The sequence below is a fragment of the Emydura macquarii genome, unplaced genomic scaffold, assembly GCF_026122565.2.
Source record: "Emydura macquarii macquarii isolate MOO-44397 ecotype Brisbane River unplaced genomic scaffold, CSIRO-AGI_Emac_v2 contig_2473, whole genome shotgun sequence".
NCBI classification, from domain to species: Eukaryota; Metazoa; Chordata; order Testudines; family Chelidae; genus Emydura; species Emydura macquarii.
Window position 1 is genome coordinate 18,104,216 of NW_027132610.1, and position 15,514 is coordinate 18,119,729.

Here is a 15,514-nt window from a genome sequence, read left to right on the forward strand (position 1 = left end):
AGTTCATGGAAGATAAGTCCATTAATGGCTATTAACCAAGATGGTCAGGGATGCAAACTCATGTTCTGGGCTTGATGGCAGATGCCCTACTGATGTCATGGAAGGGTCGCTGGGGGTATGCCTTCCCTCCCAGCCCTCTGGTACCACAGGTTCTGCAGAAGATCCATCAAGATAAAGTTCAAGTCATCCTGATTATGCCCAACTGACTGATTCATTTCTGGTTTACGGATCTGCTGAAGCTCTCCGTTCACTGACTCATGAACATCCCCATGTTGCTAGACCTTCTAACAAAGCACGAGGGCAGGTTCAAGTGCCCAGTCGGGGACTGCTGCAACTCAAGACCAGTTGTTTGGATGGGCATCAGAAATTAGAGCACTCATGTTCTGAAAGGGTGCAATCCATCCTTAACCAAAGCGGAAAAGACTACAAGAAGCCGTTACTCAGCAAAATGGAAACATTTCTCCTCTTGGGCTTACCAACACAACTTGTCTCCAGAATCCACTGGGATCCCTGCTATCTTAGAGTGTTTACTTACCCGTAAGTCTTTGGGTCTTGTGCTCAGTTCTCTGTGAGTGTATTTAGCAGCAATCACTATTTTCTGTCCTCTGGTGGATAACCATATAATATTCACAGAGATTCTCAGATCCTTTCCACCATTGGTGAAGTTCAGACTTCAGTGGGGCTTCAGTTTTGTTTTATCATCACTCATTAATCCCCTCCTTTGAGCCTTTAGCCACATGCTCTATGGCTGATCTGTCCATGAAGGTGGCCTTTCTATAGACTGGGGACCGACGAGCTGGGCAGCAGCTCTGCAGAAAAGGACCTGGGGGTAACAGTGGATAAAAAGCTGGATATGAGTCAGCAGTGTGCCCTGGTTGTCAAGAAGGCTAATAGCATATTGGGCTGCATTAGGAGGGGCATTGTCAGCAGGTCACGGGAAGTGATTATTCCCCTCTATTCGGCATTGGTGAGGCCGCATTTAAAATATTGTGTCCAGTTTTGGGCCCCCCACTACAAAAAGGTTGTGGACAAGTTGGAGAGAGTCCAGCGGAGGGCAACCAAAATGATTAGGAGGCTGGAGCACAGGACTTATGAGGAGAGGCTGAGGGTACTGGGCTTGTTTAGTCTGCAAAAGAGAAGAATGAGGGGGGGATTTGATAGCAGCCTTTAACTACCTGAAAGGGAGTTCCAGGGAGGATGGGGCTAGGCTGTTCTCAGTGGTGGCAGATGACAGAACAAGGAGCAACGGTCTCAAGTTGCAGGGCGGGAGGTCTAGGTTGGACATTAGGAAAAAGTTTTTTACTAGGAGGTGGTGAAGCACTGGAATGGGTTACCTAAGGAGGTGGTGGAATCTCCATCCTTAGAGGTTTTTAAGCTGAGGCTTGACAAAGCCCTGGTTGGGATGATATAGCTGAGGTTAGTCCTGCTTTGAGCAGGGGTTTGGACTAGATGACCTCCTGAGGTCCCTTCCAACTCTAATATTCTATGATTCTAATAGCCTTAACATTAGCCAGAAGAGTCGGTGAACTGAGAGCACTTGTGGCAGACCCACCACATGCTTCCTTTTATAAAGAAAAGGTCTTGCTATGACCCCACACCATAAATTTGTTTCTAAGGTAGTTTCTGGGTTTCATATGAGCCCAGGTAAGCCCCTTACCAGTATTTTTTCCAAAACTGTGTGTGTCAGATGAAAAGAGACAGCTGTATTCTCTAGACATCTAGAAGGGTTCTGGCCTTTTATCTGCAAAGAAAAAAGGATGTCAGAAAAACATCTCAACAATTTGTTTCCATAGCAGAGCAATCAAGGGATCAAGCTATATTGGTGCAGAGACTTTCAGAATTGATCTTGGCTTGTTTGTATTGCCCTTTGTTACCAACTAGCTCATGTCCCCTTCTGGAGGGGCTAAGAGGGCTCATTCCACTAGAGGACAAGCTACTTCAGCTTCCTCATTGAGACCCGAGTACCCTTCCTAGAGATATTGAGGGCAGCTACTTGGAGCTCTTTGTATATCTTAATGAGATATTATGCTCTGGTCCGGTTGTCAACTGCAGATACAGCTGTGGGGAAAGTAATATTACAATCACGTATCACTACTGCATCCTCACCTCCCCCCCCCCTCCCCCCATAAGAATACTGTTTGTTAATCACCCATATGCGGAGTACACATAGGGATTATCACTCAAAGAAATGGAGGTTAATTACCTGTAATGGGAGTTCTTTGAGTAGTGTGGTCCCTGTCTGTATTTACTACCTGTCCTCCGTCCCCTATTCAGCGGATTGTTTGAATTGCGGTAAGAATGGGAAACTGGAGAGGCATCTGCTAGCACCACCTTTTATGCCCTCATTCAGAGCAGGAGGAGAGCTATGGCGCATGCCCAGGCCAACGGACACTACTTGCAATAAAAATTCCAGACTCAGGCTCATGATGCGCTTGTGTATCCTATGTGTGGAATACAGACAGGGACCACACATTTCGAAGAACCTCCGGTTACAGGTAAGTAACCTCCAAATGTTTGCTTGCCTATTTAATACAAACACAGTACCATTACTTAAGCTGTACAAAAGCTGAATGAAACTTGCAATGATGCTTATAAAGTATGGTGTTGCAACGAATAAATAAATCTGTGTAGATTTCACCTAATAAACTTTTTTGCTTTATTTTTTAAGAATATGAAAGAATCTTCTTTTTACTGAAGCATGTACAAGGCAGTTTACAAACACGACTAATATTTTTACAGAATGTTATTAAAGAAGCTTCAAGGTATGTAGCTAAATTCTAATTTTACTGAGGAGCTAAAAATCTTGTAAAATAATACCAATGTGCTATATGTAGTCAAAGGTATGTCCATTGCTTACTATATATGTCTGCTTGAGACCCTCACATTTGTAACTGGTGGTCACATTTTGATTAGCTTATCCTAGAAATTGACCACTCAAATGCTTTAAATTACAGGCAAAAGGCACTGAGGAAATCTGTTCTGTTCTAGTTCATCCAGTTCTATGTAATTCTTTGGGGGGCTGGGAGAGTTTCAAGCCTCTTGTACAAATTCAGCTCTTTTCTGCACTTTTCAGTTTAATGTCTTGGAAATGATGAGTGAAGGTGTTAGAAGCAGGAAATAGCTAAATCCACGTAAATCTAGCAAACTGCAGTGTGACTATCTAGTGCATCAGCTTGCTATTTGCTAACTGGCCATGTGGACCCTGCTACTGTACATTAAAACTGCTGTAGTGTGCTTTGACCTACTGCTATTTGAAAAAGTGCCATAGTATGCAATGGCAGTGTCCACACAGCCAGTTACTGTATGGCAAGCTAGTGCACTGTAGATTTATATCCCAGCTTGCTGAGCAGTAAATATCTGTGTAGACACATCCTATGTGGCAAGAATAATGCAAAATGGGGGAGAATCAGTCCTCCTCCACAATGTGGAGCATTGCACTGCTGAAGGATGAATTTGAATGAGTTTCCCATCTCAAAGGAACTGTGTATTATAAAGACTGTGGGCCAGGTTGTCAGATGACTTAAATCAACATAAACTCATTAATGCCAGTGGAGCTGTTACCATCTTTATACCAACTCGGGATCTGGCCTTAAATACTTTGAGATGGGAGCATCATTCATCTTGTTCCAGAAAGATGTTCTCCTACTCCGCATGTTGACTTCCTCCAGAAGGAGTTAAATCTACACTTCCTTAGGGCAGGTCTACACTAGAAGCATTACAGCACATCTGGTGAAGACGCCCATTGCCAGTAGGAGAGCGTCTCTCTGACATAGTGTTGGTATGGACAGCACTTAGGTCACTATAACTTGAGTCGCTCAGGGGATGTCTTTTTCATACTCCTGAGCGATGTAAGTTAGATTGACTTAAGATGTAGTGTAGATCTGTCCTTAGTCAGAGGTTAGATAGCTTTGGTGAGTGGTGAGCAAAATCTTGGTCCCTGTGCATATTGTAGATAAGGTGTGGGTACACTCTTCCCTGTCTCTGTAACCATGCGAACAGTTCATGGAGCACCTGCACAGTCCCCCTACCTTCTATGCCTTGCTGTGCCACCCATAGATGTGGGTTAAAGCCAGTAGATTAATGTAGTTGCAGATACACTGGCAATGCTCTTCCTCAGTCTGTCTCCATCTTGAAATCCCCCTTCAGAGGTGTGTGTTGTAAGGTGTATGGAGGTCTATGCATTGTACTTATTTCCTCATCTTCCCAACACAGTGAAATCATGCCAATTCTAATGGTGTCAGGATCTCTTGCAGCCCTTAGTTAGGCTTGAAGAGATGTTCATTCAGAATTAGTGTCTTAAAGATGTTGCATGGTTTCTCTCCTCCTTCATCACTAATGGGTTAACACCCCCAACCAACAGAATGTGGAGGTGATCTAGTGTTGCTGGAGCCTTCAGCAACAAGTTTTGCCCTTCAGTTTAGGTCACCTGATTTTCTGCCTTCAGTGGTGGAACAAGTTGGCAGTTCAGTATCTCATGACTATTTTATTCCTTTGTTTTCATGCAGTAACGTCTGTATTCTTCCTTTCTCCCTTCTCCTCCTCCCCTTGATCTGGTTTTGGCAGCATCGTGGTTTCTATCACCTGGATCTGCCACTGCAGCATCTCCTCTCTGAGACTCGTCTTTTGTCCCACACATCCCCCAATCCCCCCATGTACGGCAGAAATGTCCAGCAAACACTGGGCTAATCTAAGCAGTGTTCCTTACATGACGCAGCATTTACAGGCTTCTTACAACCAGGTGACCCTTACATTGCGAGGGCACAGGGTTGGACCAGCATGTCAGTCCCTATCCTTTGCTCTGAGGAGCCATGAATCTAGTGCAGAAAAGCCTGTTCAGGAGCTCCTGAGCATTTTTTGGAGAGAATTAAAGGACACTTTTGGCCCCCTGGATGGGGAAAATCCTGCAGCAGTCCCAGGCCAGAAGGTAAAAACTCCTGAAAGGATTAAAAGTTCCCCCAGTTACTTAAGTAGGTCTGCAGCTCCCTAACAAAAGAAGCAGGGCTCCTGCCCAGCTCCCATTCCTCCCACTGTGGAACCAGAAGTTTTTTATGTTGCTGTGGAGTAAGTCTTGCAAACCTTAGACCTCTGGGTTCCAAAAAGGCAAAAGTAGATATTACCTTTTCAAGGCAGCAGTTGGTATTGAACAAGTGGGTTGAAAATCAGGGTTAGACCCCTTCTCCTTTTCCTTCTCTCCCTGAAGGAGTGTTTTGGGGGCTTTTCTCTTCTCTCAGAAGATTTCTCAATGCTCCTATTAAGCTCACTAGCCCTCCCGCACCCTGAAGCATGTAGAGAAGCCTGTTACTGCTGTGCTTGTGAAGCCTTTTCTCAGGCTGCAGTGTAATGGAAATTATACCTGTTTGGCTTTCAGCCCAGTGTCCTTTGCTCTGCCAGGAAAAGGGGCTTGGGTTTCAGGCATCAGCAGAATGGGAGTTGTGCCTTCTGTTCATCAGCCAGGAACAGGAAGTCTGAAAGGCAGGAATGGGTCTCTCTCTAGCCCTCTCCTATTCCACAGACTGGCTCCACATTAAAGTGTAAGGGGCATTTCAGGCTGACTGGCCAGACTAGAGGCATATGAGGATTCCACTCCCTATGAAGCTGTAAATGAGAAATCACCTCCCTTGTTCAAAACAACTCCTGATTTACTGAACAAAGCCCCAAGTGGTATGAAGTCACTCTTTTGGTGCTAGCCAGAGTGGAGGAGGAGGCAGGCAACCTTTCAGGCTTCTTGGGACATCTAGCAAATTACTTCCACAATCAAATCAAGGTATTTTTACCAGTACCCCTCCTCTTTGTGGTCCTCAGGCCAGGGTGAACAGCATGCTACCTTCCCTTGTAAACAGCACAAGCAAATACCACACATTCGCCATCAAACACACACCCCAAAAAGTTTGTGGGACAGGATGCCACTGGGTTGAAGGAACGCATTAATACAAGATCTTTCCTTTCAACTCAAGCATAATTAGATACAGTTTCCCATAGAAGCCTCTTCTGAGGACATAAGATCTGAATAATGACTTCTGATTAAAACCAAATGTTAAATTAAAATGTATAAAAACAAATTTCCAAAGTTTGGTGCAGAAGTAGCTCCACCAATTAGACACTCATGCCTTCAGAAGGGGACTTCTTTCCAAAAAAGACTGACCCATAATTTCAAACCCTGACTATATCTATTCAGACCAAAATTGTTTCATATGTTTTAGTAAGGAAAGCCTAGTTGGTGGCGTGCAAGTGCTACGTCATCTAAAGGTATAATCCCTGCTTGGAATGAAACATCTCTGGTTTTTGTCCTGGTCAAACCCCTGAAATGAATTGTGAGAAGAGCAGTGGCTTCTAATGTGGTAGCTACAAGGAAGCTGTTACACCCATAAATAGCAGTCAGTCATCCTAAACAGATACAAGTGAGAAGCTGTTTGGAGAAACAGAGGAAATAGTAGCTGACAATGTGGAGAGGCATCAAAACTAGCATAGCAATACATTTATTGTTGTCAATACAAACGCTATCCAAGAAAGGACTGTTCCCCCAGCAGAGCAAAAAATCTGAAGCAGAAGCTTCCAAGGGAACCTTGATAGAATATCCTCAAAACTAACAAAATCCTCAGGATGACAAAGATAAAGAGAGCATTTATGTACGAGAATTGACAATTCCTATACAAGACTCTTCCTTCTGATCCACCTTCTGCATCCAGAGTCTTAAGAAATGGCTGTTAGTAATTACAGCAAGGCATAGATCGCAGGTTATCAACCTAGACAACATTAATGCCCTAGCTGGAGAAGAAGGGCCATTCATAACTGGACAGCTGCTGGAAAGGATTAATACCCATCAGTTGATCAAAATCAAGAGCAGCTTTTCAACCCAATGCTGAGAATTGCTCACCTACTGGTCATAAGAGACTGGGCTCTGGCCATAATTTTAACATCATGGTAAAGATTGGCAAAGATGAAAATTCATTATATCAGTCACTTCTTCTTCGAGTTGTGTCCCTATGGGTGCTCCACTGTAGGTGTGTCTGTGTCCCTGCGCTGCTGATCGGAGAACTATGGTAGCAGTTCGTCCAACCCATCTATGTTCTGCTCCCCACCTGCCACACGGTTAGCCAGCGTGCATGGGCAATTCTTCCTCAGTTCCTTCTCAACTGCCCCTGGCTATAGACAGAGCTAAAGCCATCCATTCATGGATCGTTAACTCTCTTAGAATTGCTCTTTTTGCTTCTGTTGAAGCTCCTTTTCCTTTCTTTGCTTTGTTTACATTTTATCTTTATCTAAAAGAAGAGAAGAGGAGGATTTTGTCTTCTGTTGACCCACTGTGGCTCCCCAGGCTTCAAAAAGTACCTCAGTTGTAAGGAATCTATCCCAGTAACAGATGGACACTTGCAGTATGTTCGCTGCCTGGGAGAGAAACATTCTGTTTCAGCAACAGAAGCCCACTTCCATGAGGGACAGAGAACTGAGGCTCAAACTCCTACTCATGGAGTCAGCCCTTCAACATCCAGTGTCATGGCAGGAGCCCTCACTGCAACCCTCCACTTCACTTCGAAGGGAGGTGAGCTCAGAGAGACGCCTGCGAACCACTCACTAAGGCCTCTTAAAAAAAGGTCTGTGTATCCCAATAGCGAGCTTTGATCGAGCCTAAAATGATCCCCAGATCAGTCAGTATCATCAGTACTGACAGCACCAAAACCATCTAGTTCTGGTATTCAGGGCATGCATGGTACTGAACCAACAGGACAAGTCAGAATGCCTAAAGGGCGCAGACACTGCTCCCACAGGGTCATGAGAAACATATAGGAAAGGGGTACAGTCATCAACATCGATATCACTGACGATACGCCAGGCAGTGACAGACCCTGCTATCAGGTCTGCCTCTCTGACTCCATCAGTATGAGCCTCTTGGCATGAGAGCCTCCACCAAATCCGACCCTCTTTGCACCAACAGATTTGCAATGCACGACAGATCTTTTGGTGTCTGACACACCGGACTTTCCTCTGCTCACTATCGGGGCTCCAGTTCTGAGTTCACCTAGAGTCTTTGGCTCACCTATGACCTCCTGCGACGCACCGCCCTTTTCGTCATTGGAATCAAAAAGTGAGCAAGAGGACCTAGCTTCCTTAACACTCTTCTCACCCTCCATATGGATCCCAGTTTGACTATGGACATCGGGGGCATACTATCCTTCTTCAAGCGCTTGCTCGTGTCAGTTCATTGTAGGTGCGTGCGCACCCCTGTGCATGGTTACTGGAATATTTTTCCCCTCAGCAGTACCCATAAGGCCGGCTTCGGTGCCCCCTAGAGTCCAACACACATGCCGTGGTACATAAGGCGCCAACTGGCTCTATACCCCTCAGTTCCTTCTTTCCACCACTGACCGTTACTGGAACTGTGTTCATTGCTTGCTTAATCCGCAAGTGCCTCTTAACGTTTTAGTTTTAAGTATTCTTGGGCAGCTGTTAAGTAGAAGTAGTTTAGTGTATTCTAGATAAGTAGTTATAAATAGTTTAATAGTTAAGCTTTAGTCCCATTAGGGATCTTCGCCCTGCAGTGGGGCATGCCCCGATCTCCAGGCTTCAAGCCCTGTAAGACCTGCAGCAAGCCCTTCCTTCTTAGTGACCCCCACGATAGCTGTTTGAAGTGCTTGGGGGAATCACATAAGGTGCCATATCTGCAAGGCGTTCAGGCCAAAGATGCAGAAGGAACGGGAAATTCATCTAAAGGCCCTATTGATGGAGAACTCCTTAAGACCAGCTTCAGAGCCGTCCCGCTCCCTCGCGGTGCCGCCGCATCAGTTCAGAGTGCCCCTCAGGCACTTCCACGGCACCGACCTTCTGCTTCCCTGTCAAAGAGAAAGCAGAAGAAACAGCATGCAGAGAGGGGTCAGTCCCACACACCGAAGAAGGCTAAGGAAGTGGGGTCAAGCACAGGGCCGTCACACCATCAGGCTGAACAGATGCCGCAGGAACAGAGCTCGCCACCTACAGCCCTCAGTCCCCTTACGGAGTCTCCTCTGACTCCGGGGAGTGGAAGAGACTCTTCACAGCTTGTGGTGCCATCAATGCCAGAGGCATTTCAAGTGCTGAGAAACTTAATGGCACTGCCTTTGCCTCCGACCCCTTTGCCCGGATAGGGCAGGAGAAGACAGCACTGGCATTGAAAGAGAAGCCCCCGATGGGACTCCCTTGATGACTGCACAGCTCTCCGGAGCCTTGCCATGTTTCCCCACGAGCTAGGTCACCGAGGAGATGGTCCCCTCCATCCAGGCACCAATCTCCAAGGATGCATTCCCTGTTACTGGTCAGATCACCAGAGAGGGAACACCGTCGGCAGGGGCATTCAGCGTTGTCATCTCGACACCATTCCCGGTCAGCACCCCTTGCACGAGGTCAGTCATCTTCCTTCTCCCCAGATGAGGTGGTTGCGGTAGGGCCCTCAGCTCCTCTGGATGACTTTCGTGCCCATCAGGAGCTCCTCAAGAGGGTTGCATCAAATTTGGGACTAGAAGCTGAGGCGCTTCAAGAAACATCGCACAGCCTGTTTGATGTGCTGGCAGCTGCGGGTTGCCCTACTGGTCCACAAAGGGGTTCTCGAGGTCATCAAATTCCTGTGGCAGACGCCATCCTCCTTGCCACCAACCTCTAGAAGGGCGGAGAAGTACTACTTGTTTATGCACCCTTCCCTGGGTTCCCTGGTAGTGGCAGTTGCCAACAAACAGGATAGACAGGGCCAACCCAGCACAACCCCCAAAAATAAACACAACAAAAAATTGGATATGTTTGGGAGGAAAATGTATTCTATAGCAAGCCTGCAATTTAGAATCATGAATCAGCAGGTGCTGCTAGGGAGGTATAATTATAACTTCTAGGACTCTCTCAAGCACTTTGTTAAGGCTTGCTTCTGGGGCAGAGCACCAGACTTTACCACCCTCCTCGTGGAGGGCAAGTCGCTGGCCAGGGCTGCCCTGCAAGCAGCGTCAGATGCGGCTGACTCAGCTGCGAGGTCGATGGCCTCCACAATCTCCATGCGACACTGCTCGTGGTTACAGTGGTTTGGTCTGTCCCAGGAGATGCAACCGTCCATACAGGACTTGCCGTTTGACAGGAATGAACTCTTCTCTGAACAGACTGATGCCAAACTCCACGGGTTAAAGGACTCTAGGGCTCCATGTGCTCGCTGGGCCTTTACATGCTGTAGGCTGCAAGGAGGCAGTCCTGCCCGCAGCAGCAACAGCAGCAGCCGAGATATCAGGCCCAGTGTTTTGGGACCTACCGGAGGAGAGATAACAGAGAGAAATTTTAGACTGCATAGTTCAGGCCCGTCTTCCTCCTCAGCCAACCAGCTGGCCCATTCCTGGAGCTCCGGTGGCCAGCGCCAACTGTTTTTATGGTGCACACAAGGACGACTTTCCAGTCTCACACCAGGATCTTGCTTCCCTGCCATTTCAAAACCAGCTTGCCCCTTTCCTCCCAGCATGGACCCATACAACTTTGAACCGTTGGGTTCTGGGGACCATTGCAGTGGGCTACACCCTGCAGTTTTCTCCCCCCCTTCCACATACCTCCCTATTCCTATCTATCTTCAGGGACCCTCTCACGAGCAACTCCTTATGCAAGAAATGGAGAACCTTTTCGCGCTGGGAGCTGTAGAGGAGGTTCCAGTGGCCATGAAAGGAAGAGGCTTTTAATTCTGCTACTTCCTCATTCCCGAGGCGAAGGAGGGTCTCTTGCCTATCTTGGACCTGAGCGGGCTAAACAGGCACATCAAAAAGTTGAAGTTCCACATGGTCTCCCGAGCCTCTATCATCCCCTCCTTGGATCCAGGAGACTGGTATGCCACCCTCAAGTTGAATGAAGCATATTTTCATATCTCAATATTCCCCAGACACAGGTGTTTCCTCCAATTTGTGGTGGGAGGTTCCCACTACCAGTTTATACCCTCCCTTTTGGCCTATTGTCTGCCCCAAGGGTATTTACAAAATGCATGATGGCGGTGGCCACGTATCTCAGGTGTTGAGGGAATCAGATTTACCCGTACCTGGACGACTGGCTGATCAGAGGCAGATCGCAGGTCCAGGTCCACACCAGTATAGAAGTAGTTCAAGCCACATGTCACCACCTGGACCTGCTGGTGAACAAGCAAAAATCCATGCTGGATAGATTTTATTGGGGCTGTTCTTGATTCTATGCAGGCGAGGGCATTCCTGCTGCGGTCTCGATTCAAGACAATGTCAAGCCTGATTATGGGCCTACGAGCCTCTCCCCTTACAACAGCACGAACTTGCCTGCAGTTACTGGGGCATATGGTAGCGTGTATTTACGTGCTGCGTCATGCACGTCTGAGAATTAAGCCGTTCCAGCTCTGGCTGGCCTCTGCGTATCCCCCGAGCAGGCACCACCTGGACAGGTGATCATGGTGCCCGTACAAGTCCTAGCCTCCCTGGGCTGGTAGCTAGACCCCTGGTTGGTGAACGAAGGGATCCCCTTTGCAGATTTTGCCCCCTCTGTGACCCTGGTCTCAGACGTGTTGGACTTGGGATGGGGGGTGCACATCAGCTTGGGTCAGAGTACCCAAGGGACCTGGTCGAGAGAAGACCAGGAACTGCACATGAATATCAGATCGCTCAGGGCGATCTGCTTGGCGTGCAGAGTGTTCCTCCCCTTCCTGAAAGACAAAGTGGTCCAGGTTCTAACAGACAACACTGCTGCAATGTATTATATCAACAGGCAGGGTGGCGCCTGCTCCCCAGACCTGTGTCAGGAGGCAGTGAGTTTGTGGAACCTGGTGATAGAACACAATGTTCATCTGGTGGCTTCTCACCTCCTGGGTATCAAGAACACCACAGTGGACCAGCTCAGCAGGACGTTCTTACTTTGCCACCCGTCAGTAGCCGATACAATTTTCTGGAGGTGGGGGTTTCCCCAAGTGGACTCTTCGCTTCCAAGGTCAACAAGAAGTTCAGTCAAGAAGTGCAGTCAATTCTGCTCCATTTGTGGGCTCAACGAGGGAGCGCTGTCAGATGCTTCCGTGATCGGGGAGGCTGCTGTATACCTTCCCTCCCATTCCATCGATCCACTGGGTCCTGTTGAAAATCAAAAGGGACAAGGCGAATGCTATTCTTATAGCACCCACGTGGCCCAGGCAGCACTGGTTCACGATGCTCCTGGAGCTGTCTGTTGCTTCCCCTCTGGAACTGCCACAGTGTCACAACCTGCTTTCCCAGGATCGGGGGTGGCTCCTGCATCCGGATCTGGAGTCCCTGCACCTGAAGGCATGGAGGCTGAGTGGCTGAGCCTACATGCGTGCTCATCTCAGGTGCAGGCTATACTAATGGGTAGCAAGAAACCTTCCACCTGGGCGTCTCATCTAACCAAGTGGAAGAGATTCACATGCTGGGTTGCAGCCCAGGCGGTCACACCCCACCAGGCCTCAATCCAGTTGGTGTTGGACTACCTCCTGTACCTTAAACTCCAGGGCCTAGCCATGGCCTCGTTGAAGGTGCACCTGGCTGCCATTTCAGCCTTCCATCCTCCGATTCAAGGGAGGTCGGTCTACTCCCATGCCATGGCAATTAGGTTTCTCAAGGGTACAGAGAGGTTTTACCCCCAGGTTAGGGATCCGTTACCCCCATGGGACCTGAACTTAGTCCTCTCCAGGCTTACGGGGGCACCGTTCGAGCCCCTGGCTACCTGCCCCCTTTTGCTGCTGTCGTGGAAGGTAGCTTCCTTGTGGTCATTGCCTCAGCTAGGAGAGTGTCTGAGATTAGGGCACTTACCTCAGAGCCGCCTTACATGTTCTTTTATAAAGAAAAGGTCCAGCTGATGCCCCACCCGGCCTTTTTGCCCAAAGTGGTATCACAATTCCATGTTAGTCAGGACATCTTTCTGCCGGTGTTCTTCCCAAAGCCACATGCTTCTGAAGATGAGCAGAGGTGGCACATGCTGAACATGCGCAAAGCACTGACTTTCTACCTCGAGAGAACGAAACTGTTCCGTAGATCCATACAGCTGTTCGTGGCAGTGGCCAACAGGATGAAGGGCTTACCTGTGTCCTCACATCAAATCTCCTCTTGGATAACCTCCTGCATTAGGTTCTGCTATGAGCAGGCAAAGGTTCCCCTTCCGAGATGTGTCACAGCTCACTCTACTAGAGCATAGGCCTCTTCTGTGGCGTTCCTTCGCAAGTGCCCATCCAGGACATATGCAAAGCCGCTACATGGTCATCGGTGCACACCTTTTCATCCCACTGTGCCATAGTTCAGCAGGCAAGGGACGACGCCAGCTTCGGCAGGGCGGTTCTGCAGTCAGCACATCCGTGAACTCCGAACCCACCTCCAAGGTACTGCTTGTAAAGTAGTCTACAATGGAATCAAAATGAGCAAGCACTCGAAGAAGAAAAGACTGTTACTTACCTTGTAACTGTAGTTCTTCAAGATGTTACACTCATGTCCATTCCATGACCCCGCCCCCCCATTCCCGCTGTTTGAGTTGATGGCAAGAAGGAACTGAGAGGACGTAGGCCGGCGGAGTCTTATGTACCGCAGCATGTGCGTGGGGCTTCAGAGGGGCGCCGAAGCCAGCCCTACAAGTACTGCTAAGGCAGAAAAAAATTCCGGTAACCATACACAGGGGTGCACATGCACCTACAATGGAATGGATATGAGCAACACATCTCAAAGAACAACAGTTACAAGGTAAGTTAACCGTCTTTTCTGACCTATAGCCTCCCTGTTTTGGGCAACTGTGGTACCAACCACTGGGCCCTTCTCATCACAGTGACTATACTGGGTCCCCTGGCAGGCCCAAAGGCAACAAGCCTCCATCACCTATAGTGCGGACCACCAACAGCCGAGAAAGTACCTTCCTTCAGCCACTGCCTTGAGGGCATCTGAATTCCTCCAGCAAGCAAGGAAGGCACCAGAGGCTAAAGTTCTCATCAGCGTCATCTGACAAGATGGTGATGCCCCCTCCACTAAGTATGGCGGATGACTTTAGACTGTTACAGGACTTGGCACAGAGTGTGGCAGAGGCACACTAAAAACTTTTACAAAAGGTGTCTGAGTCACACCAAAAGCTGGTGGACATTCTACATTCCTCCACTTCCTCCAGAGTGGCGCTCCCTGTTAATGAGGCTCTACTGGCCCCTGCTAAGGTGATATGGCAGACCACTGTGTCTGTCCCACCAGCTTGCAAGAGGGCAGACAAGAAATATTATGTATCAGCAAAGGACATGGCATTCCTGATCTCACCCCTGCCTCCCAATTCAATCATTGTGGTCACATTTAACTCTGAAGGTCACCAACATCACTTCAAGTCCACCCCCTATGACCAGGACTTCTCAATTCCCCATTGCCAGGGGCATGGAGTGGCATTGAGGAGGATGAAGCTTGTGGGTGGGGAGGTTTCAAAGCAGCAGGATGCGAGGAGCTGAAGTCAGAACAATGGGTATAATTGAGGGAATGTTGGAGCAGTAGTGGGGAGTCTGAGCATTATCTCAATAGTATCTTGTGCCCTTCTAGAACAGAGTTCAGCGAAACTCAAACTTCTGAAAACCAGGGAATATAGAATTAATGTGCATACAAACACAACCTTAACTCTGCTTCCCTGGAGCTGGCAGTAGCCAATGGGAATTATCTACATGCTCTCCAGCTGTGTTCACTGTTAGGTGTAGCTGTACTGAATGTTTGGAGGATTGGTTGGAGAAGTATGGCAGAGCTATGATTGTGATGTGTGATCTGGGGAGGTCTGCGCCTGTCTCCTTGTCCCTCTTTGTGTGTGATTTAGAGAGAGAGGTGCATGTGTACCTACTGAGATACAATATGCCTCCTTTTAGAAATGAGTTCTGAAGGTTGTGTCAGTAGCTGTGCACAGTCATATTGTCATGGGGATTGTCAACAGTAAGATGGGATATGAGTGGTCTGTGGGTTTAATGAGGGATAAGTGGAAAATATAGTGTTACATGACATCCTGTGCATAAAGGTGAAAGGATTTGTAAAAGGGACTAAAATTGCAAAATTCAGCAGCAGGGATATTTCTATGGAGTAGGCTGAGTGTAGGTACCTCCTGTTTAATATAATTCTGTCCTGCATTGGTCATCTGCGAGTGTTCTACAGTGTCCGCAAAGGCATCATGCGAGTACATGCATTATGGAAGCATTTGCTCAGAGAGGGTAGAGTTTAAGTGTGCATTGGCATAAAAGATAATTCTTTATTTCCTGGTTTTTAGAGGTTTGAGTTTTGCTGGATTTCTGATTTGCTGATTCTGGAAAGGCACATACCACCACTGGGTAATCTTGATTCTGTTAATGAAGTTTTTGTCAGTTAATACACACACAGGAAAAGGGGGTCAGAATAAATAATTGTGCTATGACACTAGCTTGCTAGAACTTCTAGAGACAACAGTTATATATACAGTGAACCTCTGATGTATGCAACAGACACTGAAAAGTTTTCAAAGCAAGTCTGGTTTTGAAAAGTTCATTTCTTTAAACTGTCAGTTTAATATTAACAGCATTATTTTTATACTTTCT

General features: G+C 47.6%; 1 protein-coding gene across 1 annotated transcript in view; it reads left to right on the plus strand.

Annotated features, from left to right (window-relative positions):
- Positions 1 to 15,514, plus strand: part of INTS6 (integrator complex subunit 6) — a 94,676-nt gene that overhangs the window by 77,025 nt on the left and 2,137 nt on the right. Inside the window, exon 17 of the mRNA XM_067563072.1 lies at positions 2,669 to 2,762. Within this exon, the coding sequence (XP_067419173.1) occupies positions 2,669 to 2,762 (94 nt within the window). The remainder of the gene's footprint in view (positions 1 to 2,668; positions 2,763 to 15,514) is intronic.